The sequence below is a fragment of the Neurospora tetrasperma genome, assembly GCF_000213175.1.
Source record: "Neurospora tetrasperma FGSC 2508 unplaced genomic scaffold NEUTE1scaffold_6, whole genome shotgun sequence".
Classification (NCBI taxonomy): Eukaryota; Fungi; Ascomycota; class Sordariomycetes; order Sordariales; family Sordariaceae; genus Neurospora; species Neurospora tetrasperma.
Window position 1 is genome coordinate 2,407,294 of NW_009799104.1, and position 27,234 is coordinate 2,434,527.

Below are 27,234 nucleotides of genomic sequence, written 5' to 3' on the forward strand. Positions count from 1 at the left end.
CTTTTTCTTTCTTTCTTCTTTTCTTTTTATAGCAAAACTGGCGCGAAATCATCAGAGGGGACTTTGAGGAACATCAGCAACGAACTCCAGGCGTCTCATCGATGCTTTCAAGTCTTGGTTTCAAGATACGCGAGATACGAACTGGGTTGAGGAGATCAGTTTAACATCATAATTTACACAAACAGCACACCCTTGAACGACCACAACTACTACTCCCGCTTGAAGTCAAATTGCATCGTGCTCAACGTCTGGTCTGTGTTCGTTTATGCACCACTACCCTCTTCACCACCTGGTATTACCTTCATGATCTATAGCCCCTTCAAGCTGGACACTTATTGAAAACTTTGTGGCTGATCGATTCCCTTCTTTCCCACGTCACATCCCGTAATGAATCTCTTCCCAAACACCCCCCTTACTCCTTCCATTCATCCCTCCCCAACTTGACAATCTCATCCTGTTCCAACACCCACCACTTCCCCGGCGCCTTCCCCTCCTCCGCCATTTTCGCCGCCTTGACCGCCGCCCTCGCAATCACCTCCGCCTCCTGCGCAAACCGATCCTGCACGCCCAAGCTAACCCACCTCCCCAATCCCCTTACCAGCCCATACAACAATCCCTGACCCGCATGCTGCGCCTTCTCCCTCTCTCCCAAGATCAAGCCCGGCCTGAGGATGATGCCGTGCTCGAAATCCAGAGACTGAATCGTATCTTCCACTCCGCGCTTCATCTGCGAATAAGGCACCTTGGTGCTCAAAGCGCCCCTAGTCCCCGCGGACGAGATAAAGACAAAGTTCTTGACGCCCGCTTGTTGGGCGGCTTTGGCTAGGTCCACGTTGAGGTCGTGGTCAATCTTCCACTGGTTGGTGATGCCGCCTGCCGCGACGCGAGTGGTTCCCAGAGAGGAGATGACGGTTGTCGGCAAGGGAACCAGGGAGGAGAGGAGGGTAGGCCACGTTGAGGTGGCGGCGTTGACGGTGGGAGAAAGGCGAGAGGAGTTGGTTGGGTTGGCGGGCGCGCGGCGGGAGATGGTTTGGACTTGGGAGGAGGTGGTGGGTGAGGTGAGGAGGGTTGAGAGTATGTGGGAGCCGACGAGGCCGGTTGAGCCGATTATGGCGGTGGAAGTGGGGGCGGAGGTTGACATTTTGATGTGTTGTTTGATGTGCGTGTTATACCAAGTTTCAAAGCTGGAGTCTGTGGATTTGTTGAAATGGTGGTTGTCGGTGTGGTAAGAGAAGGTGAGGAGCTATCGGTATGAGTTGAAAGGGAGCTTAAAGATATTGGAATTCCAGTGGGGTGGGTGTTTATAGTGAAATTCACGCGAGCACAAACGGGAGGAACCGATTTGGCAGGGAAAGGTGGGGAAGACATTCATTCGGGTAACGGTGGGTGCTAGGATAGACTGCCAAAAGATGATGGCTTGACTTGACGCCATCAGTAGAGATTTTGCTCCGAGATTTCACGGAGTCGGCTCAGTTTTCACGTGTAAAGTGTGTGATAGTGTTTGATACTATGAGAAACGGAGAAGCAATTCGAAAACGGTTATTGCAAGGGTATGACTCCAGAAACCATGTGCGGACCTTTATTGGAGCCCAGCTCTCATCAAAGAGAACCCTGATGGACCCTCAAGATCAATGATCGAGCCTCAATTTGCAGCGGCTTCTCACCCCACGTCCTTCATTTGTGACCATTATCGAACAAAGTGTGATGGAAGGATTGAAATAAAATTAGTGTCATACTACAATGAACTGTAGCAATTGCCACCGTTAAGATGAGCTTCGGCAGGAATTGGGAAAATGAAGTCGTCGTACAACGGGAGCTCAATGTTAATGTCGTCATAGAAGCAGGGAACTGAACTTAAGTCATCTCGAGCACAGACCCTAACCCTGAAAACCCCCTGAAGTCCTCCCCCAGTGCCCCAGAAACCGCAAGCCCCACTCTTCCCGCAACTGGAGCGTCGCAAAAAAGAACTTTCCCAACGTCAGGCCTCGACTGAAGGTGGGGGGAAAAAAAAAGTCAACATTTGCCCTCCTGCCGGCTGAAATAAGTTCAGCACTCTCAACTTCACGGTCCTTTACGCTTTCCATATCGCACCTCCGTGGAACACGACTCTCAGTGCACCGGAAGCTTTAACTTGTCTACGTCAAAAAAAGACTATTAAACCGCAATCATGGCTACCCCCACCCCAGGTAAGCTTTGCGACAATGGCCTAGGAAAACGAGAGACAGTGACTAACAAACCTCTCTCCCGCTCCAACAGCAACCTGCCAATCCCAATTCGAACAAGGCGTCGCCATCGCCCTGCATCTCTGGCCCGCTCTCTCCCTCGCCGTGCAGAACAACTGGGGCGGTCCCGACTCGGCCGACAAACGCGACTGGTTCGCCGGCGCCGTCGTCGACCTCTTTCCCGACCTGAACAAAGTGCTCGCTCCTGCGTCCGAAAAGCAACAACAACCCTCGAACACAACAAAAAAGTCCACCGACGACCATGAAGAAGCAACAGAAGAACCCGACCAGCTCGATATCGAGACCGTCCTCCTGCAAGTAATGCTGGACGAGTTTGAGGTCAACGTCGACGACGACTCAGCCTTCGAGGTGGCCGAGCAGATCCTGCGCGTGCGCCTGGGCTGTCTGAAGGGCAAATTCGACGAGGTGGATGCGCTGCGCAGGCGGTTCGAGGGCAAGGGAGGCAACAAGCAGGTGGTGTTCAAGAAGGCGGAGGACCAGGATAACGACACGGATTGGGACACGGATGACGACGAGGAGGTCGACAGTGATGAGGAGATGGGTGAGGCGCCGGCGTTGGTTCCTACCACGCAGCAGCCAAAGGAGAAGGTCGAGCCTGAGGTGGATGAGGATGGGTTCACCAAGGTCGTGGGCAAGAAGAGGAGGTGAATTGGTTTTTTGTTCCTCCAAACGTGAAGGTTGAGAGGGAGGTGGGAAGGGCTGCGAGTGTGACGGGAGGATGATCATATTCCTGGCTCACCCCGGTTCGCTGAACGAAGAAGAGGGCTGGTCAGAAGGAAGAAGCAGAAGGGGGCATGAGGGAAAGATGAAGGAGCAAGCAACATCAACTTGCTCTCTCAGGCTCTGCGCAAAGATACTTGCGGAAACAGGGTCTCGATATTAACGACAACATGCGGGCTCATCATCTTCACATCACTCCGAAACCTTGGACCATAACCAACAAAGTTAAAACGCCAACTCAAGCCAGTATTATCATCGCCCGTAAAACATTACAGTTGTGTCCAGCACATGTACGCGCCCACCAATTCGCCCATGAACATCATTCCCCGAATCCTTACTCCCAGTCTTCCTCATCGCTGCTCTCGTCGGCCTTGCGACCCTCATTAGGACTGTTGGGCGCACGACTGGGAACGCCAGAAGCAGCGCCAACGACGTCATAGCTCGCTTCGCTGTCGGCCTGTGACTTCTCGTCGTTGGACTTTCTAGGTTCCGAGGGCTTTAGGCTGCCCTGAGCAGCCGCGCCAGTTGATGGTGGGTTGATGGTAGTGGAGGATTCGGTGGAAGAAGACCGCGCGGCCGGCTTCTTGGTGGTAGCTGGTGCAGCCTTGTCGTCCCCGGATGTCACCTCCTCCGAAGTGTTTTCCTCGTCAGAGGAGTCCTCATCCCACCCAACTTCCTCTTCAGCGGAAGCAGCTATTATAGGGTCACTTGTCAGCATATCCTTCGTAGACAGTGGGGTTAAACCAAACCCCTCGCAAAATCCATTCAAATCCATTCAACAAGGAATTGACTTTCTTACCCTTGAGCAAATCTCTCCTCCTTGCCTCAGCCGTCTCGATGCCGTGCCTCAAGAAGTAATATCTCTTCCAGAAATCGGCATACGGCACCTGATCAGGCACCAGCTTCTCCATCGTTGCCCTAAGCTCCGGGTACTTATCCAGATCCGCCGCGATCGCCTCCGTTTTCTGATCGACATCAAACTCCTTGACCCAAGCGTCGTACTCCTGTCCGCTCGCGGGCTCCTTGCTGAAGCTCTCAAGGGTGGTGTGGATGACGTGTAACTGCGCGTCAAACCGCGACGTGTGAATTACCCGCTTGCCCTGCGCGTCCTTGCTCTCAAAAAGCACGCTGTTGTTATTCCTGCCCTCCTCGGTCCGCTTGGCTGCTTCCTCTTCGCTCGGAGGCGCGATCTTGATGGCGTCCTTGAGAAAGTCGCGCAGGTTGGAGCCGAAGCGAAGGAGGGCCTCGTCGGCGGCATCCTCGGCCTTTTGGAGGTCCTTGAGACGCTTGGCGGCCTCGCCACGCAGCCGGGCAAGGACAGAGTCATCTTCCTGCTGCTGCTTCAAGGAAGCCTCGGCAGACAGGTCCTTGACGGTTGTGGGGGTCGTTTGTTCGTCTTTGGAAGCGGAAAAGGATGAAGATGAAGAGGATGAAGCTGCCGTGACTCCAGACGACGCGGCGGCGGCGGCCGAGGCAGCTGCCTGGGTGGTGGCTATGGAGAGGGCGCGGGTACGGCTGATGAGGGTGGTGCGCAGGTCGCTGAAACCGCGCGTGGCATCTTGACTGACGGCTGACAGTTCCTTTTCGGCTTCGCGGTAGACGGATTCACCCTGGATAGTGTTGGGAAGAGACAAGAGTTAGTTGGTTAAGTGCGGTGGGGTCGCGCTACTTGAAGCCTTTGTTGGTGACGTGAAAGGCGGTGACCACATACCTGCTTCACAACATTACCGAGGAAACCACCAATTCTGGCACCCCAGGGACTGTTCGAAAAGGCTCGGTAGGCGTCTTGAAACTCGGCGTTCAACGTCGGAGGTTGAGCAGGCGTCTTGTCCGATGACGAGGAGGCCTGGTTGTCATCGGTCAAAGTCTCCTCCTGGATGTGGTCATATGCGACATCCATGGCTACTGTAGGGATTTGGTCGACAGCGTCTGCTATGAACTCGGTGGTACTTGGGTACTGTACTGCTCGAAAAAGGATGAAACGCGTGTATGGTGTGGATTAGATACTGCCAAGAATCCCGACTTTACGCCGTTGGCTGTGATCACGGTTGCAGCCGAAGTGTTGATTGTTTGGCGCGACAGTCGAGGATGTCAGTTTTCTGGTGGATCGATCCATGGGAGGCTGATCGATCCCTTCCCTTGAATCCCCGCCGCAGCTGTAGCGCTGCCGTCTTGCCCGTGTCATGGTGCCGCATCCACTGTGGGGAAATGAATGCAAGCACTGCAGCGAGCAGCAACCACCGCCGGGGGACATTCCTGGCAGCACGGGCCTTTTTCCATGGGTACAAAAGAAAATTCAAGACTCGACACCCGACTTTTAAACGGTAACCACATGAATCGGTGACATTGTTCTTCGAGATTCCCCGCCGTGAAAGCCGAAGCTGGCTACGGGACAAGCTCATGTGTGTCCAACATGGCCTGACTTTGTGTCCAGCCTCCAGGCTGGCCAGGTAATCCAAACCGGATCGCAAGCTGTCCGTAAGCTGAGAATTGTATATTTTGTAGCCACTCGGGAGATAAGCCATGCGGGCTTCCTATCGACGAGGCGTCTGAACTGCCGACAGGAAGACGGAAACAACGTGGGATCTTCAATGGGGAGACGGGGTCTCGAACTCTCAGTGGCAAACCAGGATGCCAAACTCGAGCTAGTTGCGACGGTGATAATCACAACACCGAGTGCGCCCATTTTTTCAAACAAATGCCCCTGGCCGTTGTTTACTTGGGCACAGTACACGTGTAGTGTACACTATTTGTGGTTAAGGTTTGTAAAACTGAAGTTGATGCGGAGATACATAGAGGAGAGTGCATCTCTTTCACCGTCGAACAAAGGCCACTTTTTATCCACTCCGGTGTTTTGCCTGCAAGAATCTCCACTTGGGGTACCCGCGGAAACTGATGTATTTCCACGTCGATGAAAAGTGGACAGGCTGCACTCGAGAGGCTCCGACTAGAACTACATAGTACATACACGTGTAGGTCAAACAAAAAGTGGCTTTTTTGTACGGTTAAAGAGATTGACACTGGCAGCTCTTGCTTGAAGCCCAATCACGTCAAATCGGTCAATGTGATCCTCTACGTAGTAGGACGCAATGAAACAAGAGAAATCCCTTTTAGGAAAAGATACCGACATACCTCTTGCGGAAACGGTCCGACTGATTGAGATTGTCTGCATCTGATATAACTCACTGTCAGTCCTTTTGTTGAATGAATCGACTCGGGGTGTCATCGGCATGTCAAGGTGTGCTGACAGTTGCCAGAGCCGGTCACGGCGCACCCGACCCGACCGTCCAGGAACGATCCAGACGTTCCCTTCGACTGATTTTCGCTGACAAATTGACTTTGGACTGAAACCCCTCCACGCTCCACTTGGACACCCCCAAGCGTCCATGCGCCCAATTGTGCCCCGTGTAGCCCGCATTCTACGAGTTTGGCCCTGTAACCAACGAAGAGCGTCCACTCTTTTCGCCCGCTTTTGGACGGTCTCGCTTAGTCTCGTCCCCTCCATCGCCAAAGACCGCCCAAGAGTCCTTCCCTTCTCAGATCTGAATCGTACGTATCAGCGAACCAACGAAACACAAACCTGCTCTGCAGCCTGTGCCGTCGCCTCTCCAATCGCAGAAAAGGAGCCCCCCGCGGGATCATACGTGTACCTTATTCCTGAACCCAATTGCTGACAGGATTCAGAAAGGCTGAGTGCCAGGTGAGTCAGGTGTCAGGCCGATAGGTTTGCCCATCAATCGATTCAAGTCAGCGTCCGCCGCCATCCCACCCACTCGGCTCGGTCAACGGTTAGTTCTGTTCCAGCAGGCAGTTAACCTTTCCGGCTCACAACTCGGGCACTCGCAATTTTCTCCCCCCTTCTCTACACCTTCTGCCACAACTTTGCCCTGGTACCTCTACCTGTTCCGTGCAAATACATCCGCGTCTTTTGTAACTTGCCACTCGGACCAAGTCCCCTCTCTTCTGTCTCAGTTCAAGTTATCCTACTGCCTTCCTCTCGTTTTGACCCCCGGCAAACCCCATCACCTCTCACCGAACGTCTTCCTTGGGAGAAGACTTGAGTCTCGAAAACTAGAGAAGCGGGAGCGAACTGGACAGGAACTGGAACTGCCCGGTTTGGTATTCCGTCAACGCTCAACGAGTTTTCTGCCTTTCAAGCTGCCAGTTGCGTGGCCGCTGGCTCGTCCCCGTCTGATCCAAAGTCAGTCTACGGTGCTGTCGAAACGTCATCGTCTCCGCAAGAGATTTTCTATCGTCACCAGTACTAGCATCTGATCTACCCCGACATCAGTTTTCGACTAGGACATACGTACATCTTGGGCCCGGTACCCCGGATTTCTCCGCTAAAACACATTGCCATTGGACCCGCGGTCTTGATACTCGACAATTGCCGCCTGTGCGGCTCCGACCGCTAGGAGCGATCAGATCACGAGAGTGAATTCATCCCATCCTTTCAACATCCAAGGTCTTTCCTCGATTCAACCGACTGCTCTACCTCTCAGTCACCATCTCCAACACAGGACAACCAAAAATGACGTCGACTCAGAACCCTCTTCACAATCTCGTCCTCACCCCGCAGCAACAAAGCCTGTTGTTTGCCGCCCTCAATTCCAACAAGCCCATCAACACACAAGCCGACCTCTCTGGTCTATCCGCAATGTACAACGGAACGTCTGCCCAAGGACTCGACCCTATGGGTTTCCAGCACACCCCGAGTTTCGGTTACGACTACGGCCTTGATGGACAACATGATCCCAACTTCGATTTCAACTTCGACACTGGTGATCAATCCCACATGACGGACGATCGGTCCAATGCTCCAAGTGATTCCAAGTCGGGCTCCGCCGATGTGGAGTCCCCCGACAAGCGCAGTCATCCGGATGACGACGAGGAGGAGAATAGCGAACCAAAGAGGAGAGAGGGCGAGGGAAAAGTTGCCAAAAAGCCCGGCAGGAAGCCTCTTACCACTGAGCCCAGCTCGGTAAGCCTGCCTCGGTCGATTGATCCTTTCAAGTCTCAGTAAGGATTGACTACTAACGTGACAACAAACAGAAACGCAAGGCCCAGAATCGAGCAGCTCAACGAGCGTTCAGAGAACGCAAAGAAAAGCACTTGAAGGACCTTGAAACCAAGGTCGAGGAGTTGAAGAAGATCTCCGAGACTGCCAACCATGAGAACGAAATTCTTCGCAAGAAAATGGAGAAGATGAGTAACGAACTGAACGAGTACAAGAAGCGTCTATCGTTGATGACAGCTCGACCCCCGATGGTATCACCTCGGGCTATGCCGTTCGGCAACTCCTTTGTCAACAACCTCAATGATGTCAACTTCCAGTTTGAATTCCCCAAGTTTGGCGGTCCTCTTCCTGGACCACAATCGGCAAATCAGACCAAGAAGGGAACCCCTGTGTCGCCCCCTTTGTCTTCAACAGGTCGGCTGGAGCAACCCACGAATGGCGTCAGCACCGGTACTACACCCAATTACGGCCAAATAGGCCTTGATACACAAACCAAGGAAGACTTGGCCCATTACTCGGCCGATCTCTTCACACCTCAGTCCGCAAGAGGTGAGGGAGCGAACTTTTCGACCAGGGGAACAGATTCTCAGTACCATGCGGGGGCCGGCACATCAACGAGTTCCCCATCCTCTTGCGCTTCGAACATGGGTGGCGCTAGCTCGTCGTGTGGCACCTCCCCAGAGCCTCTAACTCATTCACCCGTCGGATTGAAGTCAGTAGATACGATGGCCACAATCGGAGAAGAGCAACCAGGCGTCATTGGTTCAGGGCAGCCAGGTAAGCATTCACCCGTCTTCAATGTTCGCTCTGATTTTATAGGCCAGAACTTACCAACACTTTCTAGACTTTAATACTTTTGGTGTTGACAACACTCTCAACTGGTTGCCTCAAGACAATTTCCAGTTTGATCCGCAGCTCTTCGGAGATTACCGAGAGCCTCAGAACAACGTCCTCAACAATGGATTTGACGATTGGTTGACCAATGATGCATTCGATGCGGATTTCCTGGCACCGTATAATCTGCCGCCAACAGCTCCAGGACTGCTGCCACCACAACCCGAAGCAGAATCACAACCACCGAAGAAGGATCTCATCGCTCAGATCGATGAGGTCAACGCATCGGATGATGGAGTCAGAGAGCAACTTGATTGCAACAAGATCTGGTATGACCAAACCGAGAGAGGCCTCGAAGATGCAACTTTTATTAACAAGTTCAACAGGGACAAATTGCGCAGTTGCTCCAGTGTACAAAACCAAGAGATTGACATGGATGCCTTGTGCTCCGATCTGCAGAAGAAAGCAAAGTGCTCTGGCTATGGTGCCGTGGTTGATGAGAAGGAGTTCAAGAGTGTTCTGAAAAAGCACCTAAGTCCCGAAGCAATGGCGAGGTGCGAGAAGGACTGTGAAGAGGAAAAGGCACGAAAAGCAGCTGCCACACTGTAGGAGTGGCTCGCTTACATGTTCATGACTGCATAGAGAAAGTTTTCTCTTGATTCAGAACTACGTCTTCACGAGTACACTTGTCTCGATTTCTCAGGTGGCATCCCACGATGGATGGCATTTTCTTCTTCCTCGCAAGACGGGTTTTATTCGGATCTCAAAGTTGGACAAATCTTGGACGGTCCTGCCTCCATTGGCTCGTTTACAATCAAGCGTGGGAACACATCACGAATACTGGCTAGGAGTTTATAAGATACCGGAGCATTTACAGCGTTGGGAAAACGGGCTTCTAGGTCCTGGACGGGTCGAGAGCGTGGCCGGTTACTCTTTCCTTCTGGTAGCATGGGTCACTCGGTTGACGCACTCAATGAGAATACTCATGCTGGTATGCGAATGGGCAGTCCATTGTTGGATGTCATAAAACCACGGAGGTGCGCTTGGACTTCACAGTAACTAGTAGGATAGTGAGGGGACCCGGAGTTTTGTCGGCTTTTTGATCTTTACCAAGGGTCGGTCTCGAATTGGACCACATGACTTTGAGTCAACGGGTTTAGGATTGCATACGGCTTTGAGCGGAATGGTATCTATCTCATTGTATCCCAATAAACCACGCTTTTCCTTGCTAATGAAGCATGATATCAGTAGTCAAGCTAGAAATAATTAGTGTTCAGTCCATCATGTCGTGGTCCCGTGCTTCCGCCTGTCTCTTTTTTTCTTTTTAGATATTCACGTTTCCCCTGGTCGTCACTTAGACACCATCCTTAGTCTGCTCTTGACCTTCCTCCACCTCCACGCAAACTCACCCCATCATCACTGTAGCCACAACCACGACCAAAACCACCATCACTCACTCCCCCCCTTACTCGCTACCTACCCTTTTGCTACTCATCACCACCACCACCAACAAGTAACCCATTAAACCCCCCGACCAACCCCATCGCCGTCCCTGCTGCAATTCCGCCCACCGCCACCATCTGCACTCTCGCTCTCACTCCCTTCCGCACCACCCTCTGTCCGTTCCACTGCTCCAACACTAAACAAGTCTTGAAGTACTCAAACAAGAACAAGGCTACTGAAATGGTGGCGATGGAGATGTGAAAGGCTATCTGTAACCCCTCTACTCTCCGTGATTCCGGGGTGTTTTGTTTCGGGTGTTGTCGTTGACTTTGGTCTGCCGGGTCTTGGTTTGGTACAGATTCGGATGGCTATCCAAGCTGCGTTTTTTACAACATAACCATTTCCTGCGGAGTGGTGGTCTGCTGAGAGCTACTTCAAAATATGGCATGATTACGTGTAAGCAACAATCTCGTGATCCCTTTAGACAAGCGAGGCTTTCAGGCTTTGTACTAGGAATGGGCGAGTTGTGAGGATATGAATTGATAGTTTCAAGCTTGGAAAGAGGCAATCACCGTTTTACGTAGGCATATCAGAAAACGACAGTACACGCAATAATACATTAGTGATGGTCATGAGTAGTGGTCGAGGCCAAATTCAAACAATGTTACAGAGGGGAGCCTTTCGGACACCTGTTAACCTTCCCAAAACTATATCTTACAAGTTACCCTCCTTCTCCAATTCCCTTGGTCCCAGATCCTCTTCTTAATTTCCTACTCTATCAGGCTCCAGATTCTTTCGGAGCCATTCCACTTCCCTCCTGTTCCTTGGCATTCACACCTAAACCAGCAATCGGAGTTCCCCTCTCCCCGAGAGAATACTCCAAAGCCCAATGGAGTCGTCAAGGATAAGAGGAATCAAACAAGAACGGGCAGAAAAAAAAAGCCAGTTCCCTTCAAGCCACCCTCGTGAGCTCAATCAAGCACCTCCGTCCCGCTTGGCATACTCCTCCTCCATCCTCTCCTCATAAAGCCGATCAGCCTCCAACTCAGCCTCGGTCTTGGGCCTGCTGCTGCCTGCTCCGGTGTTCACTCCAGCGCCGGTGGGCCTTTGGTGGGAGGAAGACTCATGCTCATGCTCCTCCTTGTCCTGAGCGGGCATGGAGGCGTTGGAGATGTCGGAGGTGGTGGTGTCGGGAGAAGACATTTTGGTGATGTGTTTGGGGTTGGAGAGTAGGGAAAACAGGGCGAAAATGTTGAGGGTGTTTCAAGTTTTGGATGGGTTGTTGTTAACTCAATCGACTCGAGTGTCAGAGGTAGAGAAACTGGTTGTGCTTGATGTAGTGATGATTTGGCCGGGTGGGGTGATTTAAAGTGGCTCCTGATTTGGTCGGAACTAATAGATAGACTCGAAGGAAATAGGCGCTTGTTGTTTGATGATGAAGACAGGAAGCGAATCAAATATACCCGTTGGAGAGGGGGTCAGGTTAAGAAAGACAAACGGAAGGGCTGCCTCATGTGGCAAAGGTGGCGAGCATTGTGGCTACGCAATACCTGTATTGTACGCGTCTTTTGGGGGGGTAATTGGGGTAACATCTCGCCGTATATACGACGGAATTTGTTCCTGCTTCTTCATGATTTGATGTCCGCTACAACCCGGCCGAACTCCATAGTTTAATGCTCGACCCTTGGCATTTCCACTGGGCGCTTAGATAAGGTAGTGACGGGCTTTGTTCTGTTGATAGAAAGTTACTTTAAGTGGAAGATGTTGATAGTGGGGTTCACCTGGAGATCCCGGTAAGTGATGAGTATACCACTAACACTTGCCCGCTACGAGACATCTCGGAAGACGTTGGTCAGCATGTCTAACAAGTGTTATGAAAAACAAGTCGCAGAACATTTCATTCAGAACTATCATAAGATAACATGCATGCATGATCCATATGGTCAGCAAGATCCAAGCCCCTTTTATGTGTATAATGTCAACACCGATCGCCGACGCCCTAGTCACACTGCTGAGCCTTATGCCCAACAACCACACACGATAATCTACCAACCCGACATTCATAGTTTTGCGAGATCTCCCTCCGTGGCCGGCACGCATTTTAACCCTATCCTCCTCCTCATCTTTTCTCTAATCTCCTCCTCCGTATAGGGGCTTAGCGTCATAGGATCCAGCTCCTTCTCCTCCAGCGTCCCCGACTTGATCGTGGTAAACGTGCTCCTCATCGCGCTCCGCTTATCATCAGCACCATCAACCCCTCCCTCAGAGGCAGTCGAATTCGTGACCCTAGCGATAAACCTCGACCACCCCTCCATACACCTATCCGCCTCCTTCAAGTTTTTCAACACCATGGCAAAGCAATGCGGCATGCCCTCATACTCCTCAAACGTCACAGAAACCCCCTCGGCATGAAACCTTGCTGCCGTGAACTTGTCCTCGTCCGACAACATCTCCCAACCCGTACAAATGTATGTTGGCGGCGCACCACGCCAGCTGGGTGCCAGCAAAAGCGACACAAGCGGGTGCATGATGTAATCATCGGCGACGTACATGCTCATGCGCGGCGGATTCGCGGGCCAGGCCGAGCACGGGGCGCGCAACTTCTCGGCCTTGTCCTGCGCCTCGAGGCCGGGGAGGTAGTCGAAGGCACCGTTGGTGACACACGACGGCGAGCTGTGGGTGATTTCTATCCAGGGCGAGTTGACGGCGACGCCGGCGGGTAGGGGAATGGAGCGCTCATGGCCGAGCCAGAACACGGTGGTGCCGGAGCGTTGCAGTTGCATGATGAGCTGGAGGAGTGCGAGCGAGAGATTGCCGCCTGCGCTGTCGCCGGCGATGACAATGTGCTCTGGCTTCACGGGCTCGTGGAACGCCTCGGGCGGTGGGTAAAGCAGGCCGAGGTACGAGACTAGTGCGTCCATGACCGCGGCCGGGAACGGGTTCTGTGGCGCCAGCCGGTAACGCACCGAGTAACACCTACCGCCGGTCCGCTTGGCTAGCTCTCTGCACGTAGGCCTGTGTGTGGCCGGGTCCATGAGCCAGTAGGCGCCGCCGTGAAAGTAGAGTATCGTGGTTGGGGCTTTTACGTCTTTCATCATCTCGTCATACTTCTCCCGTTCTGGGATATCGGGCAGCTTCGCATCTTTGGGCACACCCGGCCTGTGTGCTGTCCACTCCGCCTCCACGGGAAGAACGTCTGGTACTTGGATCCTGGCCGTCTTCGGTTGGTCACGGTCTTGAAGCCCGTCGATGACCTTGCTCAAGGTGTCATGGATGGCGCGCGCATCCTCCTCCGTGGGGATGGGCAGAGTGTACTTGCTGACCCATATTGTGCCCCGGATCGGGGGTACTCTTGAGAGCATCTTTTGGGTAAAAGTGATGCTCCTAGGCTTGGGCACGTCCATGAACGAGCGGAGCATGGCAATGGTGAGTTCCGTCCGCAAATCCTGGTATTTTGATGCCGGCGAGGCCTGCAACATGTGAAGTAGAGCCACCCGGGCCATCAGCGGGAGCTTGGATACCAGCTGGAGGAAGAGAGCGGTCTTGTCCATGGCGGCGGGCTTCTTGGTGGGTTTAGAGGTGACGGATGGGTTTGGGTGTTGGGGTCATGATATCAGATCAACAGGGGCGAGTCCTCTTCTTATATTAGACCCCGACATCCATGATAACAATGGGGTATTTCGGGTATTTAGGGATTCCGTTTGTGTTGTAACAGCCTGCAGGCGCTCCTTGTCTAATCGTCTTCTTGAGCGCTTCCACGTGGAGATTAGGGAAGGCTTGCGAGCGCAAATATCTCAGGGAATCTGTGGGGTGGTTATATCATTTATGATGATATTTGGCAGGTGGTAAGAAAAGGAGCGAGTTGCGAGAGCTAAGCGAAGAACAGCAATGCAGAAACAGTACGTCTCCAGAGCGACGGACTTGACTTGCATCCCGTTTGTGGCCAATATCTCCTTCGGGTTTGGGCGAGACGAAGGCGCTACGAGAACATTGGCACAGGAAGAAAGGGATGATGGGTGGGGTCAATGTTTGGTTCCAAGCAAGCATTGCCCGAACAAGTAATAGCTACGAGGACTATTAAGATGCGATTGGAAAACATGGCACGAAGGTGTATGTACCTTGAACCCGGGATGTCTTAACAGAGAACATTCCGCATCCGACCTCTCGGGTACGCATGTGCTACGCTGAGGTGATGATTTGGCAGCGACATCAATACCTACACTACAATGTATCCTTTAGTTCTCTACAGAGGCCGCGGTGCTCTGACTGTACCGATGTGGATGGAAGTCCTGAATAGAGGGCGACATAACCAAAGCCAGTTGTCTCCCTCTTTGACCGTTTGCGCATCTCTATTCGATCATGGCATTTTTTTTGCCCCTCCCCTCCAGTTTTTTTGGTGGCTGAGGACAATAACCAAAAATTTGTCTCGGCAATGCCATAGCAGCGGTGAAAATAGTGAGGCAGAAATACTGGGCGGTCAGGTGTACGGGATGTCTCAGATCAATTCACGGCCTAACCTTGAAAGATGTGAAAATGGTAGCTTTTGATATCATGCTCTAGAAAAATGCCATGCAACATCCGCGCTAAAAGACCTTGCAGAAATACAAACGCGCTATCATGAAAAGGGGACTGAAAGTCTGAATCAGGTTGTCCCCTGCTTCACAAGTGCTCCTGTGTATTGTCCTGCTTGAACAACGTACAGGAGCTTGATTACTATACAGAAAACCAGAGGGAATCGCTCACTTTGGCCTTATGTTCATGCCGATTAATGTATCCAGGTTTCCCAGTTCCGGTGCTATTTTATAATTGTGCCTGACTGGAGAACAACTTTTTAAGCGGCTTCGTCGCCTCCATTGCTGCTAGAGCCATCGTTTGTAGTACCGTTCGTCACTCCGACCGTCGAAGCCGACGCGGTTTTGTTGGCCATGGCCAACTGCCAAGCAGGGATAGTCGGCTTGCCTGCGGAGGCGATTCCGCTGCTGAAAGGCGAAGGCTTGGGGGCGGCAGCTTGAACGAACTGCTGTTCCTGCTGGTATCTGGATTGCTCATCCTGCGCACTCGCGGCTCTGCTGTTTGAGTCTCCATTCTCACCGCCGAGGGCTGGCGTAGCAGGGGCTGAAGAAGGAGTGGTGTTTCCGTTAGTATTGGGGCGAAGGTAGTTGTTGACGCTCGTCGAGGTGGCGGTTGGGTTCATGCGTTGCGAGATGAGGGTCTTGAGGCTCTTGAGTTCGGTGTTGAGTTCGCGCAGCCTGTTGTCGGTCAAGTCCTTCTGGTTGTTGAGTGCCCTTGGAATCGAATCCCTGAGATTTTGCACATCGTCCCGTACTCTCTGTGCTTCGTCATCCCTGCGTCTGTTGGCTGCCTTGAGGTCCCTGACGACAGTCTCCAGCTCCTCGAGGGCATTGTCGAGCCTCTCTGTTCTTTCCTGCTCCGAGGCCTTGAGGATTTCGGTATCCTTGGCCAGCTGCTCGACCAGTTGGAATGTTTTGTCGAACTGTTCGTCAATGGACTTCTTGTCCTGCTCGAGACGCTCCGGCGTGGGAGGAGCAATCAAAGGATACACATAGCGCTGCCGAACGGTTAGTATCTCCCTTGATGTACATTGCACGGTGTTCGGCGGCCTACCTTGCCGAGATTGTATAGGCCGTACGACGCGCCTCCGACTACGGTCGCCAAAATGAACAGGTCCCTCCAGTCCCGCCTGGCACCGTCGGTATTCGACTGCGGCCATGCGTATGGGGGATAGCCATAGTACTGCGGAGAGCCACCCTGTGCTGCGACGGGTCCGGCCGACTGCGCATAGGCGGGCGACTGGGCGTACGGTGGCGGTGGACCTCCTGATTCGGCGCGGGCGAGAGCAGCGCTGACTTCTTCCTGGGTGAGGTTCTTTGCTTGGAGAAAGGCTATCCGCTTCTCGATTGGCGAGGCGGCGACACTGGGGTCTTGAAGAACTGTGGTGTTGTTGTCGGGTAAGATTCTGGCCTGGTAATGTAGAGGAGGTAGCAGGGGACAAGACAGGGGCAGAACATACACTGCGCCGCCGAAGCGACCAGGTCCTCGCGGATGGCCATGACTGATGTTGTTTGTTGGAAATGCGGCAGATGGCGTTCCCTTGTTGAGACTGGGCAGACGAGAGGAGAGAAGCAGACAGCTGGAACAATCGCGACGCGATGGCAGACGGCGACGGTTGATGGAATGATTAGGTAGGTATCAAAGGACGGGAGGCTGAATGCGATAGATGAAGTGGAAACGAACTGACTGGCAGCGGTTCGGGGGATGGCTGGACCGCTGGATGGAGTCCTGAAGCCGAGGTTCACGGGACCGGGGCCCTGATTGTGCACTAGACGTAGACTGCTAATAGCACCTTAACAGCTTCGCATCACTTTCACTCCCAGTACGCTCCTGGAAGAATGCTGATCAGATAAATCACTATCTCCCCCCCTGATTCTCCTTTTCCTCCGACAGGCCTACCTAGAGCGCAGCTGAACATCCATTGCAGTGACTGAGGTGGCTCAGTGACGGGAGTGCAGAGCTGAAAAAGCACTGACCTGAAGAACCGCGAACCAAGGGAACACTCACCCTCAAGGTCGCTTTTGGATCCACTCATTCACCTCCCGTCCCGATGCTTGGGGACGGGAACTGGCCTGAGTGCACTTGGCACTGAGGTGTTCAGCCCAATGATTTCCACAGCCCCACCCACGTCGCCTTTCTTTTGTTTACTCTTCCTGACGGAGCAACCTCCCCCACCATCCGCAGAAGTCGACAACCTAGTCCCGTCTACACTACGGTGTCTTAATCTACGACTACCTACCTACTTACCTATGCTGGCCTGCATTAGGTTGCTGGCCGTACACGTACTTTTATCGCTACGACACCACGAAATCCGCGACTGCGGTCATGCATTGATTTCTGACAGAGCCGCGAACACGTACCCACATTAACTCGAGCGCATACCTTAGCTCTACAAAGCTATCCGAAATAATCACCATCACGAGAATTATCGCCGACATCAATCCGACAGAGTTCCACGTAGTGTAGTGCTCTTTTGTTCGTTTGCTTATATATTATCACGGAAACCACGCGACCAGGACGGCAAACGGGAGGCGCATATTGACGAGGCCTTTGCCGTCATGTCGCAAGACAGCAACGCAGGCCTTTGGAGTGTCCGACGGCCAAGGGAGGTGCGACTCCCCCCCGTGACTTCTTCGCGGCGTGTTTCCTCGGTCGAAACCTCTCCCCATCCGACGCGACCATGCACGATATTGACTCTGCTCTCTCTGTAGACTCTCCATGGCATCAATCTCACCTCGGGCATTCCGGCACCACCCTCCACACTCAAGCGACAAAGCATCATCGGCACAATAGGGACGGGCCATGGCCGCTCTCTGTCGGGGAGGCAATCTCTGGCCCTCCCGCGACCGAGCCAACCTCTGTTCCAGCGATCCTCCGACATTGGCCTGGGCTCGGTAAAGCGCGCGTCGGTTCATAACATGAACACGTCGCAGTTCAAGCCCTATGGCACCCCAGGCAGTTCCGGTATCCCTCGATCATCGCAAGAACTCGACCGGCGAAGCAGCGTCTACCGCCCGAGCGCACGACCGTCGGCCGTCGGCGGAGGTCCCTTAGCTGGTGGGCATATGAGCTTCTTCCAGCAAGCGCCCCAGCCCGCCGGCGTGCCTCGCGATCCGCGCCCCCTCAAGGACCGTCAATTCCAAAATCGCATTGGCCAGGAGTTGCTCGAGTACCTCGCCAAGAACAATTTCGAGATGGAGATGAACCACAAGCTGTCCGACAACTTCACAAAGTCGCCGACACAGAAGGACTTCAACTACTTGTTTCAATGGCTTTACCACAGGATAGACCCGAGTTACCGGTTTCAGAAGAATATCGACCAGGAGGTACCACCATTACTCAAACAACTGCGATACCCATACGAGAAGAGCATCACCAAGAGCCAAATCGCCGCGGTCGGAGGTCAGAATTGGAGCACGTTCTTGGGATTACTGCACTGGATGATGCAGTTGGCACAGATGCTCGAAGGATACGCCCGACACCAGTACGACGACGCCTGTATGGAAGCTGGGGTCGACATTGCGGGCGACCAGATCATCTTTGATTTCCTCACCAGCGCATACCAGGATTGGCTCAATATGGATGACGAAGCAGGGGATGAAGACGTGGAGAGGGCACTACAGCCGCATGTGCAGGGGATGGCGGAGGCTTTTGAACGGTCAAACGCAAAGTACATCCAAGAACTGGAGATTCTCGAAGGGGAAAACGTCCGCCTGCTAAAGGAGATTCAGGAGCTCGAAAAGTCGACACCCGACCCGGCCATCTTGGACAACCACTTTAAGATTATGGAGGAGGACAAGATCAAGTTTGAAGAGTACAACACCCTAGCCATGCAGCGGACAGAAAAGTACGAAAACCGTATCCAGGTTCTCCGGGAGGAGCTGGGCAAGTTGCACGTGGAGCTGAAGGAGGCCGAGGAGGAGCGGCGACAAATGCAAAAGGCGGTGGACGACCAGGGGATCAGCATGCAGGATATTGACCGCATGACCTCAGAGCGGGAACGTCTTCAAAGGAGCATCGAGTCCGCTTCCCAGAGGCTCGAAGACGTCAAAAAAAAGGTCGCCGAGCGCGAGATGGAGGCGAGCCAGCGTCTGGACGAGCTCGAGCGGCTGGTTGAAAAGTACAACACGGTCGCCTACCAGATCGGACTGATCCCAGCCACGGCAGTCAATGCTAAGGGGAAGAATCTTGAACTGCAGGTAACTGTAAACGAGGGAACGCCCAACTTTGCTTCATCCATGCAAGGTGTATTGGGGCCAAACGGGCAGCCACTGGGCGGCGTGGAGAATGAGAGGTTGCTGGCCGACTCCACGACGGGATACCAGCCTGCGCATATCCTGAATCTGGATCTTCGAGGCCAAGTTAAGAACACCTTCCTGGCACTCAGGAAGGAGGTCTCGGAGAGGAGAAAGGTAGCTATGGATGTCATGATGGAAGACCATGACTTGCTCGATCGCGCTAAGGAGGCGATCGAAGATAAGCGTAATGAGGTCGAAGCTCTCGGGCATCGGGTGCGGGCGGCAGAGGAGGAGTATGAGAAGACTAAAGAGGTGATTGATGGCCGCGTGTCCTACGTGCTCGGTATCACTCATGCTAACAATGAGTCTAGGTCACCAACGCCCAGAAAATGGCTTCAGATGCACAGATTGAGAAGATGGAGAAAGAGCTCGCCAAGATGCGAGCACAATTGTCCGAGTCTGTGCAGCTTATGGAGCAGAGGGAAATGAATACCAATATTGAGTAGGTTTGCCATGACTCTTTCAGGAATAAAACCAGCTGTGCTGACAAGTGGACAATAGGTATGAGCAACTCACGCTCCGAGCCAACGCACTTCGCGAAGAGCTCCACACGGAGACCATGCGCATGCTCAACGATGTCATCAAGTTCAAGATGCACGTCCAGCGAAGCCTGGAGGAGTACGAGACTTTTGTAGCAGACGAGCTCGAACAGGAGTTGGGGATTGACGACCAGGAGATGGAGGATGAAGATACCCCGATGGCCGATGTCTGAGTCGACGAAACGAAAACAAAAACCAAGCTGTTTCTTTTCAACTGTTCATATTCAAAATGTTTATGTTGGATTGGATTGGATTGGATTGGATTGGAAGATGAGAAACATTTCTGGAAAAGTATCGATTGTATGGGGCTATTACTGTCGAGTTATTATCAGCATTGCTTGCTGGACACGAGCTGGATTCCGGATACCTTTGGGTGAGCCAGGCGTTGGAATTGAGGTGCTTGTTATGAGTAATGCCACTTCATTGCTGTGGATGAGCTTTGTGTGAGCTTCTGCGTGATTGCCCATGTAGCAGAGACGTTGAAAGCTTGGAGGGCATCCCCATCATGCTATAGGCGCTCGAGTTAAAGAAGTATCCAAGACTGAACGACGTCGAGGTCTCACAAGAATACTATGCTACATATACGGGAACCCCCTAACTGGACCAGGGGGCTGATTTAAGCTCACAGCTTGGCAGCCCCACTGATGATGCGGCCCGAAGCTACATACAGTGCCCCACTAACCACGAGCTTCGACTTCCCCAGACCGGACGGCGACCCAGGAAGCTGGAAACTTTCACATCTCACCTCACACAGATCACCACTATCAACCCTCGAACCCATTCTTAACTTTCTCGCCATCCGCCTTATCGCCGCTGCGCTTCTTCTGTCTGAGTCGTCGTATCTGACGATCCGTCATCATCACCAATCCAAAGTATCATCTACAACATATCAACACCCAATCAACCTCCACCTACCAAAACAAGTAGGGCCAACCTCAACCGGTGGTCCTCAACTTAACCCCCCCAAAATTCAAATCCAATAATGTCAACAACACCTCCCGCCCCCTCAGACTCCGGCACCCCCAACAACAGCAACCCAAAGACAACAGCAGGCACTCTCCTCCCCAACGACACCTTCCCCTTCCCGCGCGAATTCTTCTTCCCCCCCTTCTTCACCCGCCAAACCAACCTGACGACCCACCACGCCCAACTCACCAAATGGTCCTCCCTCTTACTCGCCTACTGCCGCCATCACCGCCTCTTTCGCCTCTCCCTGAACCCTGACGCCATTCCCTTCCACAACCCGCGTATCAACCGCCGCTTGGCGCCGGGGGATATCAGAGGGGTAGTGGGTTTTCTGAGAAAAGATGGACGGGCCGAATATGTTCTTCCTCTTGGCCAGGCTAAAAAGGATGGGACGATGACAACGACGGCAAGAGGAGGAGGAGGAGGAGGAGGGGAAGCGGGAGAGGGAGGGGAGGCATTCATCTACTGGCGGACACCAGAGGAATGGGGATCGCTGATTGAAGCATGGGTGGAGGAGACGGGGCAGAGGGGGTCCGTGTTGACTGTTTACGAGCTGAGGGAGGGAGAGGGGACGAGGGGGACCGAGATTTGGGGGATGGATGGTGATGTGCTGGTCAAAGCGCTGGGTACGGTAGTCAAGAGAGGGAAGGCGCAGATCTTTCAGAGTGGCGAGGATTCGTTGGGTGTCAAGTTCTTCTAAGACAGAGCGGAGCGAGGGATGGATGCAGGAGAAAAATGGATGGAAAGATGGGCGAGGTTGACTGGCTGCGTGGGTGGGTGTGGAAATCAGAAGCGTGGTTGATGAGGACGTCGATGGAGTTTATGGGACCTGTCAGTGGTTAATTGTTGTGGCGGTCAACGGGCTCACTTCAAGAGGGCCCAGATTTACTGATAGATGGAATGTGTACCAATGTTTACACCGACTTTCGTTCTAGATTTACTACTCGCGAAAGTGGCGGGATATCAAAAGCTTCTGAGGCGGGGAATTTGAAGGGAGAGATAACTACGGCGTGTGGCGGTAGCCATATTTGATACAGTCACATCCACTTTTTCTCGCTAGGTATATATAATGATGGTTAATTGTTGTACATAACACAGCTCGGAAGTTACCATCATGCCATAAAGCGTGCTTGTCTGACTCGATCTGCAAGAAATGTCAAAACATGGACGACAATAAGAAGCATAAACACTTGGAAGTCGGGTCATTTTCCATTCTCGTTTCCTAACCAGTGAAACGTGAAGATTCAATTCCTGTTCCTCATTACGTCCTTCAACCTGCGTCTGGCATCTCTTTTTTTCTGAACCATTTCCCAGAAAATTTTAGTGGCCATAAAAAGTCATCCATCCTCCCATGATATAAGAAAAGAAGTTTCAGGACCAGCGGTATATCGCTTGGCGGAGCGCAAAGCCTCCCATCATGCGTCCTATATGGGCCCTTTTCAAGTGCCCCTCAACTAACCGTCACCTATGTTGCAGCATAGACCGCGACTTCACCGACCATACCCGAACGAAGCCTTCACAAACGAGAACTTCACTCTCTTGGCGACCTGCTGGCATTCTGGCCTTCTTTGACGGCAGCAAGGATCAAGTCCTTGGCCTTCTCAACACCCTCCTTGGTACCAACAACCTCAATAGCCTCACCCTTGGCTTGGTCGCGGGGGACGGTAATCTTGCAGCCGCTCTGCTTGCGAATCTGGTTGACCTTGGCGCCACCCTGGCCGATCACGTAGCGATAGGTCCTAGGATCGGGCAAGATAAGGTAGCCAATAGCATCCTCTTTCTTAGCCTGCTCAATCGCAGTCTCGATGACCTTCTTGGCCTTCTCAATGTTTTCGGGAGAGCCGCGAATAACCCAGGGGATTTCGCCCTCCTCGGTCGAGGTCTGGTCAACTACAGTCCAGGAGTGCGCATCGGCAGTCGACTCCTCGTCATCAGTAATCAAGGGAAGAGAACCGCCATTCGCACGGATGCTCGCAGGGGCAGCGGGCTTGGCGGGAATAGAATGGCCCGCATGGTCGACGGTGACATGGTGATCGCTCTTCAGCCTCCTGAAAATCTGGCCGTTGTTGGAGACCGAATGGTGAAGAGCGCGGGGCACCTGAAGAGTCTCGCCGGGCTGATCCTTCGTCAAGGACTGGATGTGAGCCTTGGCCTTCTCAACATCGGCAGACTGGCCGACAATCTTGATGCCGGTCTGGCCGCTGCCTTGGCGAGGGACGTCGATGGAGACCTTGAACTGTGACTCGAGACCGCGCTTGACATCGCCACCACGGCCAATGAGAGACCTGTGCTTCTCAACAGGGACCTCAATGACCTCGGTAACCTGGTTTTGGCGCTCAGCAACGATAGCCTCGATTTGCTGGATAATGTTGTCGACAACCGAGGTGCGACCCTCAATCTTGATGGTATTATCGCTGTTGTCCTGCTTGGGGAACTGGACAGCGCGAGCAATCTCGCGACGATCGTCGGAGCCGCCTGCCTTGACAACAATGTCACGGATGGTGGAGCCTGCGGAGAGCCAAGTTAGTACATGATTCGCAGCATGCGCTTGACGAGTGACAGTAACTTACCACCTGCGCCAATGAGGCTTCTGTGATACTTCCTGTCGACTTCGATAGTCTTGACAACGGTATCCTCAAAAACGGCCTTCTTTGCCTCCAAGGCCTTCTTAGCAGCAGCAACGGCCTCTTTAGTGCCCTTGATCTGAATCTCAACAAGGCCGTCGGCGGCGTCACGAGCGCTGGGGATGTCGATGACAGCCTTGGTCTCGTTGCGGAGCGCATCGAGAGCAGCACCGCCAGAGCCAATGAGCGAGGGAATCTGCTTCTGCTGAACAGTGACGGTAGCAGTGTAGGAAGTATCCTTCAGATACTGCAACAAAGAAAGCAACTCGTCACGAGCCTCGTCAGCACCACGCTTAGGTCCCCGCACGATGACTTCGTCAGCAGCCTGTTGGCGGCGCGGCTTGCCGGCATCAGAAGCCTCGGCAACAGACTCGTCGTCGTTGGAAGCCTTCTGAGTGCGAGGGAAGAAGATCAAGACCTTATAGCGAGTCTGCAGTCGGTTGATCTGTGCACCCTGAGCACCGATCAGGGCCCGATGGAACTGCGGGTCGATCTTGAGGATGTGAGTGGCCTCATCCTGGAGTTGACGGCCCAAAGCAAGGATGTGGGTCTTGGCCGCCTCAGCCTTAGCCTTGGGACCCTTAAGTTCGACCTTGCCGTCCTGAACCTGAATATCAACATCGAACTTCTCACGGAGCTCACGGATGTTGCTACCGCCCTTGCCAATCAGGTGGTTAGCAAACTTCTGCGGGAATTCAAACTCCAACGTGAAGCCACGCTCCTTCTCGTCGGCCTTCTCTTGCTCGATGAAGGCCTCGCACTTGGAAGCAAGGTTTTCGACAGCCGAACGAGGGCCCTTGATGTTGACTGTGGTGCCAATGTTAGAGACGCGAGCGGGGATCTTCTCCTGACTTCTACGCTCATCCTGCTCCTTCCGAATAAACTTCCTAAGCTTGTCGTGGTACTTCTGGGGAACGTCCAGGGAGGCATGGATGATCTCCTCTTGTTGGTTAACAAGGCCGAGGATGTGCTGGCGGGCGTCCTGCAGCCACTTCTGCATCTCGCTAACCTCGGACTGGCTAGGCTGGCCGCGAGGAATCTCGTAGCTAGTTGGGCTAGAAGGTCCCTCATATACCAAGAGAACAGGGGCGTTGGCCTCAGTAGCCTCGGGGACAACCAACTGCACCCTGTATTCCTGTCTGACACGGGGAGTAATGTCCTTGCGGATGTAAGTGTGGAAGAAAGGATCAACCTGAACAGCCTGGATACGAGCGGGAGGGTGGCTGTCCACAAGACCCTTGATTTCGGACTGGGCCCTAATGGCGTTCTTGCCATCACGAGCATAAAGCTCCCAAGGCAAAGCACCCTCGTTCGAGAAAGGAGTGTTCACCTGGACATTGTGTTGCCTCTCGAGCTGCTCAATGGCCTTCCGCTGACGAAGATAGCGGGTCACGTTGCGGGCATGAGCCGCAGCGCCTCCAGGAGCCTGGCGGTGGAATCTGGAAATGTCGATGTTGGAGCACTGCATGTTCATAGCGAGGTCCATGGCCTTCTCGAGACCAGCCTGAACGTGGTCTTGAGGTCCAATAATGGTTACCATGTCATCATCTTCATCGTTAGGGAGAATGATGGCGCAACCGGTGTCCTCAAAGAACTGGTCAACAGGCACACCCCTGTCTCCGATGATAAACTGGTGACGGCCACGCTGAATCGACAGCTGCTCCAGAGCAAGCTGACGGCGAAGCTCCTCGGCACGTCGTTCAATGGCGGCCCTCGCATTTTGAACAGCGGTACGCTCACCGGCGAGCTGAATGTTGTAGTCCTGAGGAGCAGGCGCAAAGATGGGGCGTTGCCCAGGAGCAGGGATGCTGGGGGGTTGCAGGGACCGGCCCTGAAGGGGAGGAACGCGAATCTGAACTCCCATGTCTTCTTCGAGCTTGTGCACCAGGTTGTTCTTGGGTCCGGCAATGAAAGGGTAGAACTCGGCGGGGATATTACGCAACTTGGTCTGGACGTTGGCGGCGCGCTCACCGGCAATCCTATCAATTTCCTGCTGAGCCGCTGCAGCAGAAAAGGCGTTACCCTCGATGTGAACGTTGATCATGGTATCATCGTCCTCGTCTGCAGGAGGCTGGGACTCGTCGGCCTTTGGTAGCTGGATTCTCGCTCCGGTCTTCTCCTGAATAGCCTTGATGGTGTAACCGCCCTTGCCGATAATGTGCGCCCTCGCCGACGAGGGAATCTGAACGGTGATGTTTTGCTGGGAAACAGGGAATTAGCTCCATGATGCAGGATTTCATCGACAAAGGGTCAGGGTAAAACCAACCTTGGTGCCGATTTGGTTAACCAAGTCCTTGAGCGCCTGGGTGGCGTGCTCTTGGGGGCCAACAGCGTCGAACCTAAGCTGACCGTTACCCAGAGCATGCATGGTCACGTTGGCGCGCGCCTTGCGGTTCAAGTCCTTCAGGATATCGGGAAGAGGACGCTTGAGCTGAGTCCTGGGAAGGATGTGGGGCGGGTCAAGCAACATGGTTTCGACATTGCGGCCCGGAATGCTCAACGGATGTGGCCCGGGCCCTTGCCTTCCGGAGCCGATCGGGGTGCTAACACCGGAAGGCGGTGCCGAAGTCTGCGGGGTGCCGTTGGCCGGAGCGGCGCCATTGGTGCTCCCATTGGTGTTGCTCTTGGCACCCCAGATGGGGGCAACAACACTCGCTTTGGGCTTGGGCCCGCCCAGCTCGGGGAACAGCTCGCGGGATTGCGTGTCGAGGGTCTTGGGCTTGGGCTTGGGCGCCGCGGGAGTCTCCGAGCTAGAGACAGGCTTGTGAAGATCCTCGTCCTCAACCTCCTCGACAAGGACGCGGTGGGAGGAGCCGGCGTTGGAAGCTGTCTCCAGATGCTGTTGCAAGAGCTGCGCGGCAGCTGACTGCTCGGTCGAGTCGGCCATTATGATGGTGATGATGATAAAAGGCGATAACGTACCAACGAGCTGGGGATACGGAACAGGCGCGTCTCGTTATCTGACACGGGAATTGTGGTTAGATGGCTGTGCTAGAGTAGAGGTAGGGGGAGCTTGGGAGCTGTGGCAGATTAGGGGTCGATATCCGGGATGTTGAGTCCGAGACAGGAACTGCAGCGTTGGTGGTTTCCGCGGCCTGAAACATTCCAGAAGAACCGTTTTCTCGTGAAGACTGTGAAGGGGAAAGGGGACAGGGAGGGCAGTGCAGGATAGAGCAAGGGAAGCAGGCTGAAGTAAGTGGCTCGGTTGCGGGAGTTCAAGTAGGTGGGTGGTGTAACTCACAGCGCCGGGAAGTACTGTAGTGACGTTGATTAAAAATAGGTTGTGTTGGGAGAAAGGACCACCCAGCAGCTCGAAGCTTATAAAGTCGGTATGTGTGTGTTGGTCGAAAAGGTTCGGCAGTGCCTGCGCAATACCGAAGGGTAGAAAAGCTAATCCAATGCAGGACAGATAAGAAGACGAGGCTGAGGGGGGGAAACGGGCGAGGAGACTCGGATGACAACAGGTGGCAAGCTTGTTGTTGGTCTCTCTATAGCATGATGCACAGGACTGGCGATCAATCCTGGGGTAATGGAGGAGAAGAAGGGAAACCTCGATGGGAGGATCTGGAGGAGTCTCTAAGAGGGGGAGGGGAAGAGGAGTGAATGGAGCGGATGGGGGGAAAGGTTTAAAGAAAGGTTCGGGACGGGCGACGAGCCAAAGGGCGGCGAACAAGAGAGGTTATAGCGGACCGAAGCTGAAGAGGCCACAATTGCCCGTGCCGTAGTCGACAACGGAAGTGGAAGCTGGGTCGTGGAGGCTACTAGTACATAACTGAAGGTAACGTGGGACCAAGGTAGGTAGGTAGGTAGGTAGGTATACCTGGTCGTGGGGTCGATGAAGTGGGAATTGTGTCCAGAATGGGGTTGTCCTGGAAGCTCCCTGATACGCTACAACGTGTTCAACGTCTCCAAAAAAAAATTGTCTGGCCAGTTCCCCTCGCGTCCCCTCCACGACTGCTGAGCCAGTTTAGTGTGGGC

General features: G+C 53.5%; 11 protein-coding genes across 11 annotated transcripts; 5 read left to right on the forward strand and 6 right to left on the reverse strand.

The window, feature by feature from the left end:
- Positions 1-222: 222 nt before the first annotated feature.
- Positions 223-1,240, reverse strand: NEUTE1DRAFT_124806 (uncharacterized protein; the record flags this gene model as incomplete). Its single annotated transcript, XM_009856221.1, has 1 exon — positions 223-1,240. One exon carries the CDS (start codon positions 1,139-1,141, stop codon positions 413-415), a length of 729 nt encoding a protein of 242 aa, XP_009854523.1.
- A 927-nt stretch (positions 1,241-2,167) lies between these two features.
- Positions 2,168-2,910, forward strand: NEUTE1DRAFT_124807 (uncharacterized protein; the record flags this gene model as incomplete). Its single annotated transcript, XM_009856222.1, has 2 exons — positions 2,168-2,186; positions 2,257-2,910. The coding sequence occupies 2 exons, from the start codon at positions 2,168-2,170 to the stop codon at positions 2,889-2,891; spliced, it is 654 nt and encodes a 217-aa protein (XP_009854524.1).
- Positions 2,911-2,973: 63 nt separating this feature from the next.
- Positions 2,974-5,004, reverse strand: NEUTE1DRAFT_148878 (uncharacterized protein; the record flags this gene model as incomplete). Its single annotated transcript, XM_009856223.1, has 3 exons — positions 2,974-3,656; positions 3,763-4,573; positions 4,675-5,004. 3 exons carry the CDS (start codon positions 4,861-4,863, stop codon positions 3,298-3,300), a joined length of 1,359 nt encoding a protein of 452 aa, XP_009854525.1.
- Positions 5,005-7,352: 2,348 nt separating this feature from the next.
- NEUTE1DRAFT_88066 (uncharacterized protein) lies at positions 7,353-10,092 on the forward strand (the record flags this gene model as incomplete). Its single annotated transcript, XM_009856224.1, has 4 exons — positions 7,353-7,944; positions 8,016-8,757; positions 8,825-9,143; positions 9,201-10,092. 4 exons carry the CDS (start codon positions 7,495-7,497, stop codon positions 9,421-9,423), a joined length of 1,734 nt encoding a protein of 577 aa, XP_009854526.1.
- An 800-nt stretch (positions 10,093-10,892) lies between these two features.
- NEUTE1DRAFT_118241 (uncharacterized protein) lies at positions 10,893-11,642 on the reverse strand (the record flags this gene model as incomplete). The annotated part of the gene is made up of 1 exon (XM_009856225.1): positions 10,893-11,642. One exon carries the CDS (start codon positions 11,458-11,460, stop codon positions 11,233-11,235), a length of 228 nt encoding a protein of 75 aa, XP_009854527.1.
- Positions 11,643-12,134: 492 nt separating this feature from the next.
- Positions 12,135-14,090, reverse strand: NEUTE1DRAFT_69393 (uncharacterized protein; the record flags this gene model as incomplete). Its single annotated transcript, XM_009856226.1, has 1 exon — positions 12,135-14,090. The coding sequence occupies one exon, from the start codon at positions 13,806-13,808 to the stop codon at positions 12,318-12,320; it is 1,491 nt and encodes a 496-aa protein (XP_009854528.1).
- Positions 14,091-14,113: 23 nt separating this feature from the next.
- Positions 14,114-14,347, forward strand: NEUTE1DRAFT_118243 (uncharacterized protein; the record flags this gene model as incomplete). The annotated part of the gene is made up of 1 exon (XM_009856227.1): positions 14,114-14,347. The coding sequence occupies one exon, from the start codon at positions 14,146-14,148 to the stop codon at positions 14,317-14,319; it is 174 nt and encodes a 57-aa protein (XP_009854529.1).
- Positions 14,348-14,736: 389 nt separating this feature from the next.
- NEUTE1DRAFT_69396 (uncharacterized protein) lies at positions 14,737-16,483 on the reverse strand (the record flags this gene model as incomplete). Its single annotated transcript, XM_009856228.1, has 3 exons — positions 14,737-15,826; positions 15,883-16,208; positions 16,289-16,483. The coding sequence occupies 3 exons, from the start codon at positions 16,326-16,328 to the stop codon at positions 15,089-15,091; spliced, it is 1,104 nt and encodes a 367-aa protein (XP_009854530.1).
- Positions 16,484-17,349: 866 nt separating this feature from the next.
- On the forward strand, positions 17,350-20,072 carry NEUTE1DRAFT_88077 (uncharacterized protein; the record flags this gene model as incomplete). The annotated part of the gene is made up of 4 exons (XM_009856229.1): positions 17,350-17,438; positions 17,541-19,379; positions 19,439-19,569; positions 19,629-20,072. The coding sequence occupies 4 exons, from the start codon at positions 17,388-17,390 to the stop codon at positions 19,837-19,839; spliced, it is 2,232 nt and encodes a 743-aa protein (XP_009854531.1).
- A 470-nt stretch (positions 20,073-20,542) lies between these two features.
- On the forward strand, positions 20,543-21,550 carry NEUTE1DRAFT_148884 (uncharacterized protein; the record flags this gene model as incomplete). The annotated part of the gene is made up of 1 exon (XM_009856230.1): positions 20,543-21,550. The coding sequence occupies one exon, from the start codon at positions 20,649-20,651 to the stop codon at positions 21,330-21,332; it is 684 nt and encodes a 227-aa protein (XP_009854532.1).
- A 143-nt stretch (positions 21,551-21,693) lies between these two features.
- NEUTE1DRAFT_88083 (uncharacterized protein) lies at positions 21,694-26,143 on the reverse strand (the record flags this gene model as incomplete). Its single annotated transcript, XM_009856231.1, has 3 exons — positions 21,694-23,140; positions 23,203-25,456; positions 25,523-26,143. The coding sequence occupies 3 exons, from the start codon at positions 26,141-26,143 to the stop codon at positions 22,164-22,166; spliced, it is 3,852 nt and encodes a 1,283-aa protein (XP_009854533.1).
- Positions 26,144-27,234: the final 1,091 nt, after the last annotated feature.